Below are 23,708 nucleotides of genomic sequence, written 5' to 3'. Positions count from 1 at the left end.
TTAAAAGGGATGTTGAAAAATTGGAGAAGGTACAGAAAAGAGCTACAAAAGTGATTTAAGGGCTGGAGAAAATGCTTTACCATGACAGCCTTAAAGAGCTCAATCTGTTTAGTTCATCAAAAAAAAAAAAAAGAAGATTGAGCAGTGACTTGATTACAGGGTATAAGTACCGTCCTTGGGAGAAAATATTGGATACTAAGAGGCTCTTTAGTCTAGTGGAGAAAAGTATAACAAGAACCAGTGACTAGAAGCTGAAGCCAGAAAAATTCAAATTAGAAATAAGGCAGAATAGTTTTTAAATGAGGCTGGTTAACCATCAAAACAAATTACCAAGGGAAGTGGTGGATTCTCCATCTCTTGATGTCTTCAAGAGAAGATGCTTTCTCTTTCTGGAAGATGCTTTAGCCAAAACACAAATTAGGCTTTAATCAAACATAAGCTATTGGGTTCAATATTGGAGTAACTGGATGAAATGTAATGGCCTGGGTCACACAGTCAGACTAGATGATCCAATGGTCACTTCTGGCTTTAAATTCTATTCATCTATGAAGGTTAACACCCACCTCCACGCTGCCCAAAGTTGCCAGCCTTCATCACCCACTTGTTAGTTTCAAACAAGCACCTTTGTGCTTTCACCCATGCAAGCCCCTTGCATTTGGGAGGAGCTCCCTGTAAATATTTGCAAAGCCAACTCATTGCCCCACTTCAAATCATTCCTCAAACCTGTCTTTTGCCATGTTGTCTACAAAAAACTTGACACCCAGCTAGACAAGAATCAATGAGACAATACTGGTGTGCTGACCAGTATTGTCTCATTGATTCTTATGTTCCTCCATCTGTTTGTCTACACCTGTTGTCACTTGTCTTTCAGTTCTGTGTTTATATAGTGGGACAGGTGACTAGTGTAATTGAGATCAGAATCCACTGTAAGGTTTGGATTAAAAATGTACTGGAGATGACTGGCATTTAGATGTGGCTCTCTACACCTACAGGGCCTGATTTCCCACTGCCTTGTCCTTTGTGTAGTTATCTACATCTGTGGAAAGAAGGTATAAAACATGACCTTTCTGAACTGATCACGTTTCACACTCACCTTTTACAGATGTAAATGATAACCAGGGTGCGAGGTTGTGGAGAACGTGGCCCATAGACACCCTTTTTAGATTTACAACTTTGCTTACAACAGTTACTCCTGATTAAAACTGAAGCAAAAGACGGGCGAAACAGGGACAAATACTTTGTGCAACAAGGATGCCACACTCTGAAACAACAATTTCTCTGACAATATTCATATTTTTATTGATAGCCCTGCATTTTTACTGACAGAAAAAAATACAAACAATCCAGATTACTTAATATAATAGGCACTTCTATAGAGTGAGAGATGCAAGATCAGGTCCATAGTTCCAAAAATTACAATTTCAAAGACATTTTGAAATTTCTACAAGTTCTGTTGGTGATCAGGCATGTTGTGCATGCATTCATTTTTAGTGAATTCATAATTTAGGCCATTAGAAAGCCCCACATCTGTTTTACATATTAAGGATTCACTTGTTAAAGAAATCAGCCATGCATTTCTGAGTGTAAAATAGAGCTATAGTTTTGGGGCGTGGAAGTGCATGGCTAACTAGTTTACAAATCAGATCTGAAAGTATCCTTGACCATGTTGACCCTACTCTAATGGGATTTCTATTGAAATCCGTGAGTGTCTTCCTTAAGTAAGGATTGCAGGAGTCTGGAAGTTTATGCCAGATAAAGGAAATGTATTTTTCTAAATTAACTTAATGACATACATGTGTTTTGCTGCATTTTACTGATGATAGATTTTTTTTTCTGATAGTTTCTCTGCATATCTGAGTTGCCAAGAAACAAATTTCAAAAGTCAGCATTACTGTCACTTTATTATTTGAAAAAAATGTAAAATGCAAAGATGTGTGTGTTAAAATGCTGCCACCAGTTCTGAAAATTTCATAAGAGGCAGCTGAATAGAGATTAATGAATGTGAAAAGCCTTGTGCTCATATGATAAATATTAAACGTAGGACCTTCTCATTCAGAGGTGAGGGTGCTAACCCATGAGCTATACTGACATACAGTAGGATAATATCATCAGGCATAATTTCATAAAGGAAATAAAATTGATTAAGTGGTGCTGAAAAGTGCAGTTAACAAAGTAGTACTGTATGTAAATAGTTAACATAATTCGTAAGACTGAATTATTTAACTACAAGTGAGAGGCTTTAAGATTATGCTGATATATCAACCAGCATAATTGCTAGAAGAGATATAATTATATGTTAATAAGCTGCTATTTGAAATACGGATTATAGGTTCTTCTAATTTTCATTGACGCTGATTTAATTCTGATTGGCTTATTATTCTTTGCCCATGTATCCCAATGAATCCCTGTTGCAAGAAACTTTCCTGTGAAACGATGAACACCATTGAGATTAGCAAGGCCACACTGATTGAACCACCAGCCAGTGTTATCACTGAAATTACTGCAGCTCTTCACAGGCTGCTCTTGGATAGAGCATACTGGGTTGCATCCATCATTATCTACATCAAAAGTGCTGAAGGGCATTGCATTCTGGTTATCTTCCTTTCTGTATCCTCGAAATGCATCACCTGAGTGAAACAGACCAGAAAAAAACTGCCATAAATGTTAAGATAATTATTTTTTGTACAAAACCAAAGCCCTCTAATTAATGCATAAATTGCATTTTTTTATCCTCTTTTGTTGGAGAGCTGCATTTCTTCAAACATCCAGGGTGATGTGTTGTGGCATGACACCACAACTGTGTGTGTGAGAGAGAGGGGAAGAGATAGAGTTATGTGCTGGAGAGAGAGGGAGAGAAAGGAATAGTTATTACTGAAACCAGGAGGAATGCTGAGAAGTACAGGAGAATTTTAAAAGAGTCAGAACAGACCATGGCTTTAATGTGGCTTTCTAACAATAAGTACTTAGCATGCATGTAATCTAGAGCTTTCTGTCCTCAAAAATAGAAACAAAAGATGGGGAAACAGAAAAGAGAGAGGTTGTGATTCAGATTTTCAATGGTGGCCTCTAATTTTGATTGCCCATTTTTAGACACCTAAGGCCTGGTTTTCAGAGGTGCTGAGCAACCACAGCTCCAGATGAGCTGTTTCAAGTTGGAATCTAAATTATGAGGTTACTTTTGAAATCTGGTCCATTGTGAGTGGCTCAGGCCCCCGAGAGACAGGCAATGTGTAAACTATGTTCATTATAACACAGGAGTTCTTGACTACCAGTCCTGTACTTTAACCAGGAAATACTACTTCCCACAAAGAAGTACATCAGGTTAAATAAGACAAAGGACTGTCTACTGCTTGCTACCAAAAGAGACAACGTGTGAAGAGAAATGAGCAACCATTAGTATAGTTTTGGAAGAATACTGATACATTTTAATAAATGTGACAGGAAAACAAAAGGGCTGAAATGAGATGAAGGGTACTGTAGGCTCAATAATAGAAAATTGAAATACCTTTACCCGTTTGGAATGGTCTTAACTCTTCTTCAATACAAGCACTTAAATTGTGATTTCATCCACTACATTTACAGAACTGCCAGTGATACCAATGGAAGTTCTGCACACTCTGGGCTTCATTTATTCTGTTCAGTTTCTTTTTTCACCCTCATCAGCATGGCATCGAAGCATCTTCCAGTAGTCCAATAAACAACGTGACTAACATCTGAAAGACTCTTATTGACTTCAGTAGGCTTTAGATCAGGCCCTGAGCAGCTAAAGAACCAGACCCTTATTGCATAATATATCTCACACTTAACTTGAATTTACTCAAATTCCTTCTTGGGGTGGGATGGGGGGGATTATGCCTAAACAAAAAATAAACCTTAATCCAACCAATCACCACAGCATTAATAGTCACTCACTTCCACAACTTCAAAATTCATCATGCACAGAAATAATTTATTTTACAGAAAAACACAAGTTAGAAATGGACATTTTTCATATTATCGTAACTAAATATTTCATCATCTCCACCTTTTTTAGACACTTATTTTAATACTTAAGAGCGTGGTCTTACCAGCAGTTCCTGAATAATGCACTAAATGGATTTTAAAGGAACACGCTTCATCCTCTAGCCAAAAGTTGTCATAAGATGCATAGGCATATGTATCATCTTCAGATTCCAAACCCACATAAAGCATAAAGTTTGTTCTTTTCTGATTTACTATATGAAAAACTTTCCTCAGTCCAAGCCAAAAGTCCCCTGTGAAAAAAATATAATATAAATCACATGAACTTTGTAAAAAATATCTATAGAAGCAAAATTATCTCTTCCATTTTCCCTACTCTATTTCCCTTCCTAGACCAAAAGTAATGAATATTGTGCTGGTTGAAAGGAACATGCTTACTTAAAAGGCTTAGGAAGGAGGAGAAGGGTCTCTAGTTCATTGTGAAAATCTATAAACTGGATTCTCTTGTACACATGTCCTTACTAAGGGCTGGTCTACACTAACGCTGTGAGTTGATCTAATTTACGCTAGTTCAGACACTCTCCCATTGACATTGTACTCCACCTCCCCGAGAGGCGGAAGCTGACATCAACGGGAGAGTGCTCTCACATCGACTTAGTGTGTCTTCACCAGACCCGCTAAATTGACACTGCTGCATCGATCACAGCAGTGCCAATTTAGCCAGTAGCGTAGACATGGTCTCAGTGACATATATTCAGAAGCGACAACTAAATTGCAGCATACACTGCAGGTGTACAAAAAATTGGGTGGACTGTCTGCTTGGCCACACATAATCCAGTGTCAATCTTAATAGTAACATTGCTAATTAGAGCCACATCAAATCTCAAACCCTCTTGATAAGAACGTGTTTGAGGTGTGATGCATTTATGAGCCTCAGACCATGAAAGCTTGCCCAGCATGGGTTGTGGTTGTTTATGAAGCTGAAAAATTGCGAGCTTTCCTTCCTTGAACAAGCCCCGGTACTCCTCTGAAGGAGGAGCTGTCCTTACACAGAACTTTTCATTTTCTGATCTTTCCATTTGCTCACAACTTTCAGAAACTTGCAGTTATTGGAATGAAATTTTACAGGACCTGGGTTCTGCTTCAGGAGAAAAAAACTGGAGTATAAGCAAAAAGAGTAGAGCCTTTTTAAGTATGAAATGAATGGGGGGAAAATACACTTGATCCTCCAGCCCTTGTGCAGCTAAAAATCCCATGGAATTCAGTGGGAGTTGTGACAGAGTGTGCACAAAGAGACACTCTGCACCCCAAATTCACCATATTAATACATAATTGTGATATGTTTTATACAAAGTATGCCTTGTGAGATATCATTTTAAAAGTCTTAATGTTGAAAATTAATATCCTGTTAAGTTGTGAGGTTAGGAACACCCACAAGCAGCCTTTCAGGTACAACAATAAAAAGGCCAAACAACACAGCTGTCTCATTGAGGAGAATACAAACACTCACAAGGATTACCTCAGGAACTGTGTACAACAGGAGCGGATTTACCCCAAAACATACCATGCTGTGGCACGGGGCCCCCAATGACAGGGGGCCCCAAAACATAGGTGCAGGAACAAGGGATGTGGGCAGTGCTATAGCACCCCCACATTTTATGCAGGGCTCTGCTGCCACCCCACGCCCGGGGTCCCGGCTGCCCCATGCCACTTATGTTAAAACATATCGTTAGGAGCCCAGAACCACCTGGGTTCCTGGGGAGACAGGTAGGGCCCGAGCCCAGCCACTGGAGCTGCAGCACAGCTGCCACAGCTAAGGGGGATCACAGCTGTCTGCTTTGCAAGGACCCAGCAGCCGGGGGAGGCGAGCAGAGATCAGTGTGCAGAGGCAGCGAGGTGGCTGCTCATGGAGCTGTATCCCCCCTCCTCACCTTCAGGTGGGTCTTCAGCCTACATGGAACTCTGCCCGCTTCTCCGGACCAGCCAGCGCGGGGCCGCCCTGTGCCTGAAGCTGTCCTTGGCCATGAAGATCTTGATGTCTCCTTCTCCAGCCCCATGGTGGCTTCACTCATGTCTCCAGGGCACCCGGGGTCCCAGCTGCCGCCCCACACTCAGGGCTCTGCAGGCTCTACTGCCACCCCACAGCCCATGCCCAGGTCTGGACCCGCGCCTGGGGTGGACAGAGGTCTGGCTTTCAGCACCTCCCCTATTAAAAATGTTCCAGTGCCACTGGCATTAAACCTAACTGGGTGGTCCAAGGCCCACCCAGGCCCCCCATGGCTATGCCCTGGCTCTTTCAGACATTTTTAATCGGCCTAAAATTGAGGTCAGTTTTTTAGAAATAATGAAGTGACACTATGAGTCTGGCAGTCAAAAAACGCAAAAAAATGAAGGCAACGCAAGAAGACTAAACTAAGCGACCGTTTATCATCATATTTTAAAAAGCTTCAAGTATTGAATAGTGGACATTCATCAAAAAGTATGGGTGAGCAAACATCTGAATTATATGATCACTTGCCAAGTTGTGGGGATACCACGACGACTGCAAAAATTGAACAAGTGGACTCTGAAGTGACAATGGAACTACAATATATTGGTAATTTTGCCAAAGTAAGGGAAGAAACCTACCCTGAAGACATTTCATTATGGCCAAAATCTGTTTCACTGGATATGATAGAATATTTCTTAGAAAATAAACCAAAAAATATAGATAATGTAGAAAATTTGAGAAAAGAGTATGAGGTTGGAGGTCGAAAGCAATTAAAGGTCTTCATGAGTCCCATTTTCTGAGGATGAAGAAAAATGGGATGACAGAACTGAGAAATTGGTTGATTTTATTTTATTTTGTTTTGAAACCGTTAAGGCAGTCTACTGTTATGTTGGCAGATTATTCCCTGACCATAGTAAAGGAAAGCAAACATTCATGCACGGGCACTCTACTTGGAGAAACATTGCAAGACATATTGCTGATCATGAAACTCCCGAAGCTCATATTAATGCTATGTGTAAATTCATTCAAAGGTGTAAATTATCTGGAAGACTTGATTCTGTCTTATCAGCAGAGTTTGAAAAGGAGTATTCTTACTGGAGGAAAGTGCTGAGACGTGTTGTTGCCATGATCACTCTGCTGTCTTCTTTGGGACTCTCTCTAAGAGGACATGATGAGTCATCATTGTCAAATCAAAAAGGTAATTTTTTAACCTGCCATGAATATCTTAGTGAATCTGATGATTTTCTCAAAGAATATTTGAAAAATTATCAGTTTTGTGGCTCAGGGAAATCCAACTTTTTAACACATCAAACCTAACATGAATTCATCACTATAATAGAAGAGCGGCTCAGAAACCAATTCACTGATAAAGTAAAGGATGCCAAATACAATTCCATAATAGTCGATTCAACACCAGATGTGAGTCATGTAGACCAATTAATATTAATTTTAAGATATGTGACCACCAGTGGTGAAATTGTAGAGTAATTTCTTTGTTTTGTCCTGCTAAAATCCCACACTTTTGAATGTCTAGAGACAACCGTTTTGGAAATCATTGCAAATTTGGGTTTGGACATGAAAAACTGTTGTGCCACAAATATGGCAGGAAAATATTCAGGTCTATAGGCAAGACTGAACAATGCAAGCCCCTGTGCTTTATTCATACCATTTTCCAACCATTTGTTAAATTTAATCTGCAATGCTACAGCCAAATCTTGTGAGGGAGCTACACATTTTATTGACTTTGTTCAAAATGTGTATGCCTTTTTTTTCAGTTTCCACGCATCGGTGGAGTATGCTACAATCACGCTTGGAGCAGGCAAATGGAAAACATTTGACAGTCAAAAGAAATTGTGACACCAGGTGGTCTGCTCATGAAGATGCTGGTTTGGCTTTGAAAATGAGCTATGATGATATAAAGAAAACCTTATTAGACATAATCACATCAAATGCTGAAAAAACGAGTGAAGAAACTGAAACAAAATCCTTAGCAATATAGTTTGAAAAGTATGTTATTGCTGTTTTCACTCTCTTGTGGAATTGTTTACTTCAAAGAATGAATGCTGTCAGAAAATTCCTGCAAAAGGTTGATACAAATTTACCCAATGCTGCACAATTGTTAGCCTCAGTTAAAAGTTTTGTCATGGAAGTTCGAAATGACTATAGCTCGGTGGAAGCAGAGGCACTAACATTAACAGAAAATATAGGTTCCTCTGATATGTCTGACGAGAAGCGTAAAAAAACCAGGCAATTATTTTTCGATGAAACTAGAGACAATGAAATCAATTTAAAAGGGAAAGAAAAGATCATTGTTGAGATGTCAATGTTATTTGTAACACAATAATAGTACAATTGAGAGTAGAGGTGAATCTCTAAAGAAAATTGTTGATTTATTTTGCCTGTTTTTTGAAGTAGGAATGAAAATGCTAAAAGCCACTACAGTAAGAAATTAAGTGAATTCTACCCAGAGGACATATACACAAATCTTTTTGAAGATGAAGTGAAACATTTAATTCATTTTATAGAAAATGATGAGGTCTGTGCTTCGAGATCACCAGTTGATTTGTATAGACTTGAACATGATGGTTTGCAGGTAACCTTTCCAAATATAGAAACCATTCTGAAAATATTTTTAAAAATACCAGTCACAAATTCTTCTAGTGAACATTCTTTTTCTGTATTGAAAAGAGTTAACAAGTTTTTGCAAAATATTATGAGGTAGGAACATTTGACAAGTTTGGCAATATTGACAATTGAAAGTGCGTCTTTACAAAATATTACTTACGATGACTTAATTGACAATTTTGTAAAGAAAAAGTGTAGAAAAAAAGCTATCTGAATTTTTTTTTCAAATTGAAAATTTCTTCAGAGGAAGTTAACTTTTATTTTTCCATTCATGCATCATCTATACTTTTTATTTTTACCCATTTTTCACATTAGCATAATGCAAATACAAGATTTCACATAGACCAGAAGTTCTCAAACTGTGCTCCAAGGACTCCATTCAGGTGGAACGAGGAAAGGTTATTAAGTTTTTTTTTTTTTATAAAACCCTCTTGCCCAAAGCACTTTACAATAGTTAGCTAACGGTACAAACAATATTTGGAAAGATCATAAAGTGGTCCACCGAGACCCTCAGCAATTTCCAAGTGGTCTGTGGAAAAAAAGTTAGACTACAAAAAATAATCAAGGTACCTCACTTATTTTCATTTACTTCCTATTACTTATAATATAGGCGGAAGATGAAGGAAAAAAGAATGAAAAACGGGGTGGGGAGAGAAGAGAGAATGTTCTTTTTCTTGGCTGGGTTTCGGGGGAGGGCGGGAAATGAAGCTGCGCACAGGGCCCCACTAACTCTAAATCTGCTACTGGCATACAATACAAACCTCTCAGAGATAGCACATACCCAAGGGAGACTATTTGACATGTGTCACAGCAAACGATCTTTCCAGCAAGTTGGAAGAATATATAAAAGGGAGAAGTGACATCATGAATTGGCTTCACTCCTCTTACAACACAGCACCTGAAAAGACCTCAGGAACAAAGACTGAACTGGAGAAGGGGGGCCCCAGGAGGGAAAGAAGGAAGCCTGCCTCTGTAAGGAAACTTGGTGGGCTGTTTGTACTATCTAACAGGGTGAGACACTGCTTGATTCAAATCCTATCCAATTTAGATAATTTAGATTGTGTTTTTGTTTATTTCCTAGGTCATCTTCTTTGATCTGTACACTTATCACTTAAAATCTATCTTCTGTACTTAATAAATCTATTTATATTTTACCTAAAAACAGTGTGGTTTGAGTGAAGTGCTTGGGGGAAAATCTCAGCTCAGTTAACAAAGGCTTGTACACATTCCTCTCCACAGTGAGGGAGGGGCGAACTGGGTAATAAATGTATACTGGTCCGGCTTTTGAACAGGGCAAGACAATACAGCTCTGGGGTCCTAGACTGTGGAGCTGGGAAGAAGCCTTCATGTAACTGCAGCTGCGTGGGTCCCTGACTGTGTAAAAGTTTGTGTGAGCGCAGGACTCAGCACAGTCTGCAGCTTGTCCCAGCAGCACAGTGTGAGAGGGCACCCAGGCTGGTGAGACAGAGCATTCAGTGGTACCCCAGTTCCAGGTTGCACCCCGGGGGGACCTGTCATAGGAGTGTCGCCAGCATTAGGACATCATGATTGGGTCCAAAGCCCTTTTTTACAATAGAAAATATACTTAGAATCTGGAAAATTTAGAACATTTATCTCTTGAACATATTCAATTAGTACCTGAAAGATCTCCAAATCCATCCAGGTATTCTGACCAATTTCTTTGGAAGTCAATTATCCCGTCGGTTCTTTTCTGAATCACAGTCCATCCACCTCCTTTAAAATCCATATCACACAAAACCTAAAACAGAAATGTGAATGGCTAGTGAATATCCTCTGATGAACCACTTACTGATGCAGCTGCAACATGGAAAATAACTTTTAAAAACCAGGACATTTTCCAAAATAACATCCCTTTAAAATGTATCAGCAAAAGTATTCTAAGATAAATGACTGGAACCAATAATGTTACAAGATATTTCTATATTGCCTGTTAATTGATTGGAGAATTACTGAACTAGTGGAACCACCTTACATATATGTATGAATAAATATATTATCAGATGTGTTGGGGGAAGTATGTGTGTAGACACAGACACACACACCAATAAACATTATACTATGTTTATATTTGTCTCCATTTGAATTGGAAACATTTGCTGTGGGTATGTATTAATAATGTTCAAAATTACATATATGTACAAGAATATACAGTATTACATTTCTACTTCACCATTTTGTGCATTTTCCTCTTTTGCTTCCTACTGTTCCTCTTAATTTAGTTTTCCAAACAACAACTTCTTATCTGAGATTTTTTTTTCCTTTCCAATATTGTTTATTATGCATGGGAAACACAGACTCATAAGTGAAGGACTCACTAGGTATAGGAAATAAAGAAAGAGCTTCTTTTCAGACATATCACTAATTCACCCTAGTGGTATGGAAAACTCTGCATGAAATAGATCCTGATCCAATCAAGCACTTAAGTACATGCTTAACATAGGCAAGCGTGTAGTCCCATTGAATGCAGTGGGACTACTCACATGCTTAAAGTTCTTTGCTGGATTTGCTGAATTCTCTACCCATAGAGAGGTGATGGCCTGAGAGCTTAATGGCATTTCTAGAGCAGACCACAGGAGGGAAACGAAGTACAGTCACCCCAGAAACTGTGACAAGGCTAAAGTTATTTTGTTTTTATTTTAGTTCCTTTTCGTTTGAGGGGCTTTTTGTTTACTTCGTTGGACAGTTGGTTACTGAAATTAATACTTTTATGCTGGCTTTGGCTGTTTTGTTTTTTTTACTGGGACATACTGTCTTTTTTGTAATTTTTTCATTTAGTTATGTTTTACAAGCCTTCCACAGCTCTTGACTATGAGTGCCTTAGAAATGAATTATGAGTTATTTTGTCTACATGTTTATGTCTTAATTTCTTGAGACTTTTGTTCTACTATGTTTTAAGCTTTAATTATAAACACGTGTGTTTGTCTTTTGCTCTTTTTATGCCTTATCACATTGGTGGTTTTACATTAAAATATTTTCCCTTTAATATCATTCTTTAATAAAACACACACACACTTTTGGACATTCTTAGGGAGATCCTGTCAGCATGATCTGCATTCAGATCTGTGTGACATCTATTAGACACGAAATGAGATACCTTTCTGTAAGTGGAGGTTTTGTTCTCATTATTTATTGTTCCTTCATGGTTATAATTAATTTATGACTATTTTTCCCTTTGTCTTCTACTCTGTCAGTATTTTAAGGAATCTCCTCACTTACTTGATGTCTCCCACGTCTCCAGATATTGGCATAAGCACAAAATGTAGAAAAGTGTCAAAAATGCTTTTGAAGTGAAAAGAACTTTTTCATTTCAAAAGTGTTTGCACTGTGCTCTGAAAAGGTCATAATTTAACCACTTGAAGCCAAAAGTTACAGCAAATGGACTGAGCAATCTCTTTTCTCACTGAAAGGTAATAGTTAGATCTCCTATAGTAAACACCTGATTTTAGAGAAGGTATGAATAGTTCCAATTTTACCCAGACTTTGAGGTCAGAATCAGAACTAAGATCATTATCCTCCTCACCCACTACCTCCCCAGCTGACACGGAGGAGAGCAAAAGTGTGGAAACATGTGAATTGGGTGGAAGTGACAGCTGTTTGCATGGCATATCCAACTATACATAGGCTTCAAGGTACTGATGAGGGTTTTAAAATTCAAATTGCTGGGGGGAAAGGACAGTGCAGCTAGGAAATTGCAGCCTATATGCTCCCAAGGAAAGAGGCTCTATATTTTCTAGCAAAAGGCCACATAGCTTAATGCAGCATTAACTCTTTCTCTACTCCTGTACCCTGCCCTTAGATAAGGAAAGATTATGCAGCCACAGTGAGGAACCCAGTGTCCATGTTGCAAGAGAGTATCTCTGTCAGTTTTGAGAAACTAATAGAGGGAATAAGGATTACAAGAAAATACCCAGACATTTCTGGGTGTGGGGACAGAATTTCTTTCAGTTCCTTAGTCTTTGTGCAGGTGTGTGCCATTGTCTAGTCATGCTCCATGACCCTACCATGGCCCTTTTATTCACATTCATGAGAGGAGAGCAAAAAAGCAATGGCTTTTCCACTCACTGAATGATGTGGAGTTTTTATAGAGAAGGATGATTCATTGGTTAGTGGCACTAGCCTAGAATGTTCAAGATCAGGTTCTGCTCTACCATAGATTTCTGAGAAACCTTAGGCAAGTCACTTAGCATCTCTGTGCCTCAGTTCCCCCCCTGTAAAATAGGGAGAATTGCACTTCCCCCACCGAAAGGTGCATTATGGGGGTGACAAAGTGGGTGAGGAAATAACTTTTATTGGACCAACATCTGTTGGTAAGAGAGTGCTGTGTCAACTCAAAAGCTTGTCTCTCTCTCACCAACAGAAGTTGGTTCATTAAAAGATATTACCTCATCCACCTTGTCTCTCTAATATCCTGGGACTGGCACAGCTACAACAACATTGCATACAAGGGGTGTTATAAAGCACTTGGCTATTATCCTGATGGGGCCATATAAAGTATCTTAGATAGTAAGTTTTCTTCCAGGTGGTTTCACTGTATCTGAAATGAGAGAATATGGCTCTGTATCTGAGATTATATTTCTCTGCAAGAACTGGGAAAGATTTCAAAATTGTAATTATGGCAGAGCCACTTAGATGGCTCTTAATATAAATTCTTATTCACACAATGAGAAATATCCAAGGAAAAAATACTTTAAAATTATTAAACATATTTTTAAGTAAAGTCTGTCCACTATGTGAGATAATTTTATTACCTCATAAGGGTAATTTGATCCTTCTGGATGGATTATGTACAGACCGCTGGGGGTTTTTGCAACTGAACCTATAGTGTCTTTAATATCAGTGCAATCCAGCCCTAGAGAACAAAATTATTCAATATAATTTAGGTTAAACATTGCAATAACAAATACAGGTTGCAACAAAAGGAAAGCATTTAAATGTAAATGTATGAATGATCTCAAATTAAATTTCGTTGTCAAGTAAATTATAAAATTATCTTTAATCAGATTTATTTTGAAAATGTGAATTCTCTGGAATGTGGTAAGGTCAGAAATAGGCAGAGAATAGAGAAAAAGGAACTTTCCACACATAAAAAAAGCATTAGGTGCAGTTGATCTTTCTAACCATAACTAGCACTGCATAGAAGATTACACATCATGGATCTGATCCTGCAAACCTTACTCAGGCAAAGATCATATTGAGTCAATGGAAGCTTTGCCTGAGTAATGACTGCAAGATAAATCCCTTTATGTAAAGGGATTGCTGACGCCCTCTTGTAAAGATTTAGATTTACAGTTTAAGAATCCTTTAAATCATACCATATATCAAAAATATTTTGCTTAAAAGTATTAGGACAAATTCTGCTTGACTTACTCAAGTGAGTGGCCGCATAGAACCCAATGGGACTGCTTAGAGGTGAAATTCCTCTCCTTGGAAGCATCAGAACAAGGAGGGCTTAAAGTGTAACACAGGTCTTGTGTTTTATCAGATGCACAGGCATGAAATTCACCCAGTGTGAATAAGGAAGCAGGATTTTGCAAGGTGCTGAACAACCCTGCATCCTCAATTCAGAAGGGACTCAGCACCTGTGTGACAGCTAATCTGATATTTTCCACAAATATCATCCATCTGGCATAAGTTTTCTTTAAAAAGAATCCAAAGTACTTTTGCAAAATTAAGATTTTAGAACAGTTCATAAGTTTTCCAAAGCTTATGCAGTACAAATCACTTCTGAGTAGCTATTATAAATCCCCAGGAGCGTTGCCAGTTTTTTGGCGCCCTAGGCGGCGGAAGGTCCCCCCCACAAAATGGCACCCCCGACAGAGGCGGCGGAAGGTCCCACCCCAAAATACCGATGACGATCAGGGAGGCCTCTGCCCCTCAAATGTTAGCGCCCTAAGAGACCGCCTAGGTCAAGTAATGGGTTGCACCAGCCCTGTAAATCTCATATTTTCTTGACTTTGCTTTTCTCATTTCCTTACCAGGACACTTATAAAGATAAAGAGAAAAGATATAAAGGTTAGATAAGAAAAATACTTACCATGAGACTGAACTGCTTTGTAAGGAAGTGGATCCAAATGTTTTCTCAAAACTTCTGCATTCAAAAGAAGGACCCTGTTCATAAGTTCACTCACCTGTAAATTCAGAAGTAAACAAGAGTTTAAATACACTTAGACTGGAGCACTGAGATTTGAAGTCTTATGACTTCCTTCTTCCCTTATATAGATGTCCTGTAGTTAATTTCTATGATGCATGGTGATGCACACTTTACATATCCATAGGCCATGCTGAGTGCCTGATTTTCCACTGCCTTGTATTTGAGCAATCATTTAGGACTTGATCCAACTGCCACTTAAGTCAAGAGAAAATTTTCAAAGGACTTCAATGGGACTTGGGCTGGAGCCTTATATCTGTGCAAAGTGAGTGCACAATGGTTGTTAGACACTATCAAAGAAGAATGGCAGCGTTTTACATGCCATAAATACTTAGATTTACCACAGTAACACAATAACTATAAATGTGTGTCCTAAGTGAAAATAAATTTAATGTTATAAATAAAAATTAATACCTGATTAGAAAGATAATCCAAAGAAGACTGTTGGTCATCCATCATATTTCTTACCAGCTTTTTTGTACTTCTTGCATATTCAACAAGAGAGTTCTGCAAATTTCCTAAAGAAGAGATTGTCACCTACTATCATATTAAAACTGTAGAACCATTTTAAGCTGCATAAACTTCATGCTTATTTTATGAAGTTTAAGTGAACACCAAAGATGTCTTATATTAGAGGGCTTAAGTGAGACTAAGTGGTTGCATAGACTTTGGACTAGGCCCTTAGGAGACATGAATTGGCATAGCCCCATTGACTTCAGTGGAGCTGTGCTGATTCTGCAGAAGATCTGTCCCCTCAGAAAGGCTCTCTGCACAAGGATGAATCTCAGCCTCTTACAGCATTCGTAGGTACCAATCTGAATGATACCTTAGAAATACAAATAAAAAAGACAGATAGATATCTAAGGTTTTCTGTCACCACAGCTTCAAATCTTTTGCTCATCTACCAACACTCATGCTTCTGCGCTTTGCTCACATGCCAATAGACCTAAATGTAAGACAGACAGAAGATTAATAATGCATGTTAAAAGAGACACAGAAAAGATAAGCAACTTGTTAGAATATTCTGTGGCAGATTGTAGCAGGCTTTGAGGGGTTTGACAAGGCCAGGGAGAGAGCACAAGGAGTCCTCTTCCACCTGGGTATCTGCACAAAGGATAACCACTGTCTCAGCCCTTTTATGCCCATCAGTAAATCCTCTGCATGGTGCCCAAACTGAGTAGCTAGGTGTAGTGCTGGCCCATGTGCCTGGGAAGAATCAAAGTAAATATAGTTTGCTATAGGTGCATAGAGCATAAGTGAGTTTGTTGCTGACCCAAAGGCTTTTCTTAATGAATACATACGGCACATGTAATGTTTTTCTCCTCGTAACATTTTAGCTTTAATTTCACATGGCACAAGGCATTGTTCCGTTTGTTTTGAAATAGCTGTTGGTGTATTTTTCTCTGCAGTCTTGGGTGGTGTTTCCACAGCACTGCCCTTGAGTGTACCCTGTTATACCAAATAATGGAAGACAGATTATGTTTTGAATTTGCCTTTTTATCCTTGTCTTAAAAAATTAAAGACAATAATTGCCAGCTAGTAACTCAAAAGACCATAGAGGTTTGAGCCCAGGTACTGTTGAGTGTTACCTACTCAGAAATCCCCCAAGAAGATTGTTTTTAAATGGCTAATTTACTTCTGGATCAATCTTAAAAGACTCCTAAGAACTGGCTGGTGAGCTACTTCCACCTCCTGGCATTGTAAACCTAAGGCCTGAACTCGCAAATAGTCACTGCTAGGCTTAGAGCTTGCTACCATGAGCAATCCCATTAGAGTGAATGGGACTGCTCACAATATAGCAACTATCACATCCAATAGTCCTTGTTAGCAGTTAAGCCTCACAACTAAACAAAATTATTTATGTTGTGGTGAAGAAGCAGGTCTTCAGGTTTATCCCTTTTTACTCACAATTGTAGTCTCACTCTGCCTAGTACATAGTACAAATTCATCAGGTAGACCCCAACCTGGCAAATACTGACATATAGATACATGCATAACTCTACCCAGCTAAGAAGTCAATAAACTCTAACCACATAGACAGCTCATATTTACAATCAAATACCACATCAGCAAGATATCTTTAATTTCCCTGAGGAGAAAGTTTAAATGGACACTATCAACTCGAAATCTAGCCAATTCTAAACAAAGGGGGTCAAAAACAGTTTCAAGGCACTGCCCCCATAGGGTTTTGTGGTTATACATTAACATGTTCACACTTTTAAAATGTTTTTCACTCCCCTGTTGCTGTGTGAAACCCACACCATCAACAGGGGAAAATTATTATTCACAAAGTTCTGTCAAAGTAAACAAATTGAAAATGTTTTCTCTGATCCCTTTGGGCTGTGATAACCAGGGGTGTTACTTGTAACAATATAGGTAAAAACTCAAAAACTAGTTTCTCCCTTGCTGAAAGGAAAAAATGCAATTGACTTTCCAAACATTTTCTCCAGATTCTTTTTTTGCCCACTAAAGACTGATGTTTTTAAAATGTCATTGTTTTGTTACAACACTGTATAGTGATTGTCTATTGTGTTGTGCAAACTGAAGCATGATTCTTATAGTATTATGATTTTAAAAGGAAAACCAAATTTATTCCTGAATATTTCTAAAGCATTTTTGGTCCTCCCCTCCTGCTCCAGATTCCTCCCTCTGGCACTAGGACAACAGTGGCATAATACTGAATAAGTTTTTCATTGGCACCTGTTTTTCATTTTTAAAAGTGAAAGCAAAAATTACAAAAGATTGTGAACCAACAGGGTTTAGAAAATCTCTTGAATTACTAGGAGTATCTTGTGTCTCCTCTGCAGATAAATTTGTATCTTTCTTGGACTGCAGACTCCACTCTCAGTTGAAAATAATCACAAACCAAGCAAGAAATTTTATGTAACAGTTAAAACCAGACCACTTGAAACAGAGTTTCGGAGCAGGGTTTCATCCTGGCTACCAACCAGGCTATTGGTATTAACCAACATCCTTGTTCAATTGCACAGGGTCAATCTATTATTTTTAACCAGTATTTATATAAAAACAAAAGCAAACAATTATTAAAAGACAAAGGGTCAGATTCTGATCTCAATTATATGGCTATAAATATCTGTGTAATTCTACCGAAGAAATGGAGTTACTCTGGAACATATAAAATTAAAAGATTCAAAACTCAAATAACACTTGTTAAGAAGAAAGCTTCTGTGTTCCACTGTTAACGAACTAATTTTCTTGCTGCAATTTTAACAGAGTTTTTTTTTCCTTTCTCAGAGGAAACTTTTCTATACATCATAGTCCATCTAGGTAAAACAATCTACATTTTAAAAGCATCACTCACTGTTCAGAACCTCTATTCAGTTGCATTAATTATCTTATGAAATCAATGTAATTGAAAACCTTACCTTAGTAGAACAGGGTCTGACATTGCCTAGCACAGTCTCAGCCCCAGTGAAAAAAATGATATTTAGACAGATCAATGAAGTTGGACTAAACTGGATCATCTTTTACTTGAAGAAATGCAAACGCTTCAACAGGTTTCAAATTTCTGTGGAAAGGCTTGTTCATTATGAAGTCCTGAGTCAAGCATTTGGGAATGTGTACAGCACAAATAGCAGCCAGCCCATTAGTCCTTTCATGCCTGGATTTAACAAAACACATTTTATTCATAGAATAGAAGATTTATATACTGCACTTAATATAATGTTTTGACCCTGAAAGCAATTACTGCTGAGGACCGGCATATGACACAACTAATGTATTAACATTTACACTGTATAAAGATTGTGATAGGTCTTGGGAAATGTTGCCCTTCAAACATGTTCATTTGTATTTAGTGGGCTGGACTGGTTGAAAGAAAAAATGATTAATTAGTGTCTAAATCTTTTTAGAAACACTTTAACCTAGAAAAAAAACTGTCCATATTTTTGTACTAGCAGGGCTATACCTATGGGTAAGGAGGCAGTTTCAGAATACAGTATGTAGGTTTTCTGGTTTTAAATTGAAACTGATAAAAATGCACTGCAGCTAAAAATCTGAGATTGGCATTTTTATAAAAACTTACCATTTGTGCTATATTGAAAATTGTTTATAGAGGGGACTAATAGACTTTAAAGATCCCTCAAACTCAATGATAGAACATCTCTAGGACTAAAGGGACTTCGAATGGACTAGTTTTTTAAATAATTCAAGAAAAACAATTTTTATCCCTAAAAAATTTCCCACAGTGGATGTGCCTAAAAATCTGAAAAACAGGAAAACTAAGCACCTAAACCATTAATCCCTAATTATAAGACCGATATTCAGGTACTTACATCTTTTACATCGAACAGTACAATTTGGACCTGAAATTCCTCATGCTTGATTTCACCTCAAAGCTGAACTGTTTCTGAAAGTTTAGTAAAGATCCACTTGACTATTTTCTGTGATCCAAGTACCTGTGAGGATTGATATTTGGTATGATATGGTTCAATACATGAAAATCTCCAGCCTGCAGTACTGTATTAAGAGAACATCATGGCTAGTGAGAAATTGGTATATGCTGTAGTAACCCTGACTGGAGTAAGATTTGAAAATAGCTATTAAAAAATTCCATTTTGTACCAATGATTTTTTTTCAACATGAAAATATACTGTATGTGACCTGATTCTGACAGGAGAACCTATAACTCTCACTCAAGTTGTCATAACATTTTTCCCAGATCTGGACCTTAGCGTTCAAAATATGGGTGTTAGCATGAAAACCTCCAAGCTTAGTTACCAGCTTGGACCTGGTAAAGCTGCCACCAGCCAGGAATCTATACAGTGCCTGGCGCACTGTGGTCTCCCCAAAACCTTCCCTGGGGGACCCCAAGACTCAGATTCCTTGAGTCTCACAACAAAGGGGAATAAACCATTTCCCTTCCCCGTCCTCCCCTCCAGGTGTTCCCTCCCTGGGTTCCTGGAGAGATATACAGAAGCAAGCTCCGTGAATCTAAACAGAGGGACTCCACCCTCCCTGTTTCCAGTCCTGGAAAACAGAAGTACCGAGAGCTTATCTCTCTTCCCCCCTCACCCAGAGGGTATGCAAAGTCAGGCTTAGTAAAACTAACAAAGAGATTTTCCCCCTGACTTCTTCCTCCGACCAATTCCCTGGTGAGCTGCAGACTCAATTCCCTAGAGTCCCCACTAAAGAAAACTCCAACAGGTCTTAAAAAGAAAGCTTTATATAAAAAGAAAGAAAAGGACATAAAAATGGTCTCTCTGTATTAAGCTGACAAATACAGGGTCATTTGCTTAAAAGAAAAAAATGAATAAACAGCCTTATCCAAAAAGAATACAATTTAACACATTCCAGCAACTACACACATGTAAATACAAAAGAAAACAATATAAACCTTATTGTCTTACTATCTTTGTACTTACAACTTGGAAACAGAAGATTAGAAAGCCAGGAGATAGAAAAATCACTCTCATAGCCGAGAGGGTCAGACACAAGACAAAGAACTCACACCCAAAACTTCCCTCCACCCAGATTTGAAAAAGTCTTGTTTCCTGATTGGTCCTCTGGTCAGGTGTTTCAGGTTACTCCTTTCCAGGTGAAAGAGACATTAACCCTTAGCTATCTGTTTATGACACAAGTCAATAGCAGCTGCGGATGCTCAACATCTCACAAAATCAGACCCTAATTTGTTCAAATGGGCTTCAGAGCATCCCTGTAACAGTGTCAGTAGGATACAATAATATCTAATCAGACCAGCAATAACTTACTTGCTCATGGTTTACAGAGGTAAATTGTGCCCCACAGAACATGCCCACACAGGAAAGTAAGGGAGTGAAAGACTGCATCTTACTCCCCTGCATCAGCTAACTACAGAGAATGTTACTCGTGGAGGACTTCTGTGCCACTGCACATGCAGAATTTGCACAGAAATTAATGGGTTTTGAGCAGAATTTCCTTTTCCTCCACAGAAATGAGCTGCAGACTGTCACTAGAGTCTGCTGGACCTGGAGAGCACACTGCCAGGGGATGGGAAGGAAGCCCTCAAGGAAGGAGGTGGCATGCAGGAATATCCACACAAGCTCGGGACCCAGAATCAGGCTGTTTCTCCCTCTGGATCTCTGTGGGGGATGGGGTGCAAGTGTCTGGGCAGGAGGCCTGCAGCTGGAATCAGGGGGAGGAGCTGCGGGTGTCTGGACTAGGGGGCACCCCACAGCTGGGCTCTGAGGGATAGGGGAAGGGGACATGAGTATCTGGGCTGGGGGGTGCCCCACAGCTAGGCTCAGGGGTAGAGGATGTGTGCAGGTGTCTGGGCTGAGGAGCACCCCCCAGCTGAGCTCTGGAGAGAGGGGGTATGGATATCTGGCCCCGCTGCTGGGCTCTGGAGGGAGGGGGCAGAGAAATAGGAACTGGGTTGTCATAGGGGTTTCCTTAATTCTCTACTCCAGGAGGAATTTTTTTATGTCTGTATTGTTACAAACATAGTTGCTGATAGGTATTTGAAATAAATTACCAAAATAATTGAAATTGGCATGATTGTATAGTATTATTTTAAAAAATAAAAATGCAGATTTTTAAAATATTGTGCCCAGAATTTGTAGTTTTTTGGTGCAGAATTTCGCCCAGAGTAGAATGTGTGGAGGGAGATAGCATTTTACTCCTTCTTCAGAGGGTGGGAAGTAGGGGGGAAGTAGGCAGAGTCTTTACTCTACCCCCACTCCAAGCACCAGTCACCACCACTGAGCTGGAGCATAGAGATAAGTAAGATACACAAGGTAAATGACTGCAACAGATTTATTTCCCCATAGAGAAATGGGGAACCAGACTGGTCTGCTCCTGCAGCAGCACAGCTACCTCTTACTCAAGGCTTGCTGTAAAACCACAATCTTCATCTTTGCTCTCAACCAGGCAAAACTCCCACTGACTTCATTGGAACAGAAAAGTATTGAAGTACCGACCCATAACTTAAATTCAAATATTTAATAAGAGAGTTGACTAAGTTCCAATGGATTATTGGAGACATGTTTATTGGAAAATATGTATTACAAGCGTGTGTGTATATATATATGATGTCTGATGTATATAACATGTTACATACAACATTTGAAGTTAATTAATACATCATTAAAATGGTGGAAGTAGCTGGAAGTTGAAGTTAGTTAAGGTCAGAATGGACATAAGGCATGTATTCTTAATACTGAGGGTAATTAACCATTGGAACAGTTTACCAGGGTCGTGATGGATATCGGTGGCAATTTTAAATAAAGATCAGATGATTTTCTAAGAGATATGCTCTAGGAATTATCTTGGGGAAGTTCTGCGGTCTATGTTATACATGAGGTCAGACTAGATCAGGGATCGGCAACCTCTGGCAAGGGGCTCACCAAGGTAAGCACCCTGGCGGGCCGGACCAGTTTGTTTACCTGCCAAGTCCACAGGTTCGGCCGATCGTGGCTCCCACTGGCTGTGGTTCACCGCTCCAGGCCAATGGGGGCTGCAGGAAGCAGCGGCCAGCACATCCTCGGTCCGCACTGCTTCCCACAGCTCCCATTGGCCTGGAGTGGCGAACCACGGCCACTGGGAGCCGCAATCAGCCGAACCTGCGGATGCGGCAGGTAAACAAACTGGCCTAGCCTGCAGGGCTGGCTCCAAATTTTTTGCCACCTCAAGCAAAAACAAAAAAGACAAGAGTGTGCCGCCGCTGAAGCAAAAAAAAAAAAGGCCAAAGTGCCGCTTCTTCAGAAGTGCTGCCCCAAAGGACTGGAATGCCACCCCTTCAAAAGTGCCTCCCCAAGCACATGCTTGGAATGCTGGTGTCTAGAGCCAGCCCTGCCAGCCTGCCAGGGTGCTTACCCTGGTGGGCCGTGGGCCGAAGGTTGCTGATCCCTAGACTAGATGATCACAGTGGTCTCTTCTGGCCTTGGAATCTATCTATGAAATGAAGTTGCAAAGTAAAGGATTCAGTAGTTAGGAAATGCCAGAATTAAAAGACAATCCATTTTGTCGTGTCCCAAACAGGGGTTTGGGGCTAGTCTCTGTGGCTGATTCAGAGTACTGGAGAGCATGCTCAGTGCAGATGCAGTGTTCGGCGATTTTGACATCCAGCCTCCAACAAGCTCCAGTGCATGTGTGCAAATGTGATTTAATGTAGCTGTTATAATCTGGCCCAATCAGAATGGATTTTCATAGATACAGGAAAAGGTCCTCTAGGATCCTAGGACAAATGTTAGGTTCCTGATGAAAATACCTGAGGCACTCTAGTTTTTCCTTAAAAAAAAATTAACAATCTACTTTCCCTTAACCTCACACTAAAAAAAGAGTGAACCATTTTTGCCAAAACATAAAAATAAATAAACCTGAGACAGAGACCAAGCATGGACATTTTTAGCCTGAATGGTTTAAGTTTAGAAAAGTTGTAAGCAATTGAAAATAGAGGGTTGTAACTGGAAATGTTAGGCAAACTCAGTAATGGTGATTGCCACCAGCCTCATTGCAATTATAGATAATTAGATTTAATAAAACAATAAAACAAATACTTTATTAAATAAACAATTGATTTTCAATAATTATAAGTAAATAAGCCCTGCTGGGTTTGATTCATGTGGGTTACACAAACTGGATAATGTAGCTCCTTTCATAGGGTTGGATATTAAAACAAATCCTGCCAGTTCACTTGAAGGTTGAGGCCCTAGCAATCACACTAAAGTTTATGGGGACTGTACCTTCCCATGACTTAGTATATTAGCTACTGAAGGAAGATTGGGAGCACTTCCCTATTCCTTCTGTTTTGTGGAGGGCTGGGATTAGGCTGCTTCCTATCCCTCAAGAACTATATGGATTTGGAGAGAGTCCTCGTTCCCCTCCACCCCCACCAAAACTAAACAATGTGGAAGAAGCCACCTGTGGAAGACCTTGAAGACTCTCTACAAGGGGCCATCCAAGCCATTAGGAAATAGGAAGAGGAGGTCCAGAAGACATGTAAATCCCCACCATTGCTCTCTCCTG

The 23,708-nt window shown here is 39.3% G+C and overlaps 1 protein-coding gene across 1 annotated transcript in view; it reads right to left on the bottom strand.

Moving 5' to 3' along the window:
- Nucleotides 1-1,284: 1,284 nt before the first annotated feature.
- ANGPTL5 (angiopoietin like 5) overlaps nt 1,285-23,708 on the bottom strand; it is a 34,509-nt gene continuing 12,085 nt past the window's right edge. The window contains exons 2-10 of the mRNA XM_050942046.1: nt 19,040-19,162; nt 18,131-18,366; nt 16,046-16,193; nt 15,159-15,262; nt 14,631-14,724; nt 13,345-13,445; nt 10,214-10,334; nt 4,068-4,253; nt 1,285-2,627 (exon numbers count right to left, since the gene is read on the bottom strand). Of these exons, the coding sequence (XP_050798003.1) occupies nt 2,308-2,627; nt 4,068-4,253; nt 10,214-10,334; nt 13,345-13,445; nt 14,631-14,724; nt 15,159-15,262; nt 16,046-16,193; nt 18,131-18,229 (1,173 nt within the window). The 5' untranslated portion in view covers nt 18,230-18,366; nt 19,040-19,162 and the 3' untranslated portion in view covers nt 1,285-2,307. The remainder of the gene's footprint in view (nt 2,628-4,067; nt 4,254-10,213; nt 10,335-13,344; nt 13,446-14,630; nt 14,725-15,158; nt 15,263-16,045; nt 16,194-18,130; nt 18,367-19,039; nt 19,163-23,708) is intronic.

This window comes from Gopherus flavomarginatus, chromosome 1 (assembly GCF_025201925.1).
Source record: "Gopherus flavomarginatus isolate rGopFla2 chromosome 1, rGopFla2.mat.asm, whole genome shotgun sequence".
NCBI classification, from domain to species: domain Eukaryota; kingdom Metazoa; phylum Chordata; order Testudines; family Testudinidae; genus Gopherus; species Gopherus flavomarginatus.
This window is presented reverse-complemented; position numbering and strand designations above follow the sequence as displayed.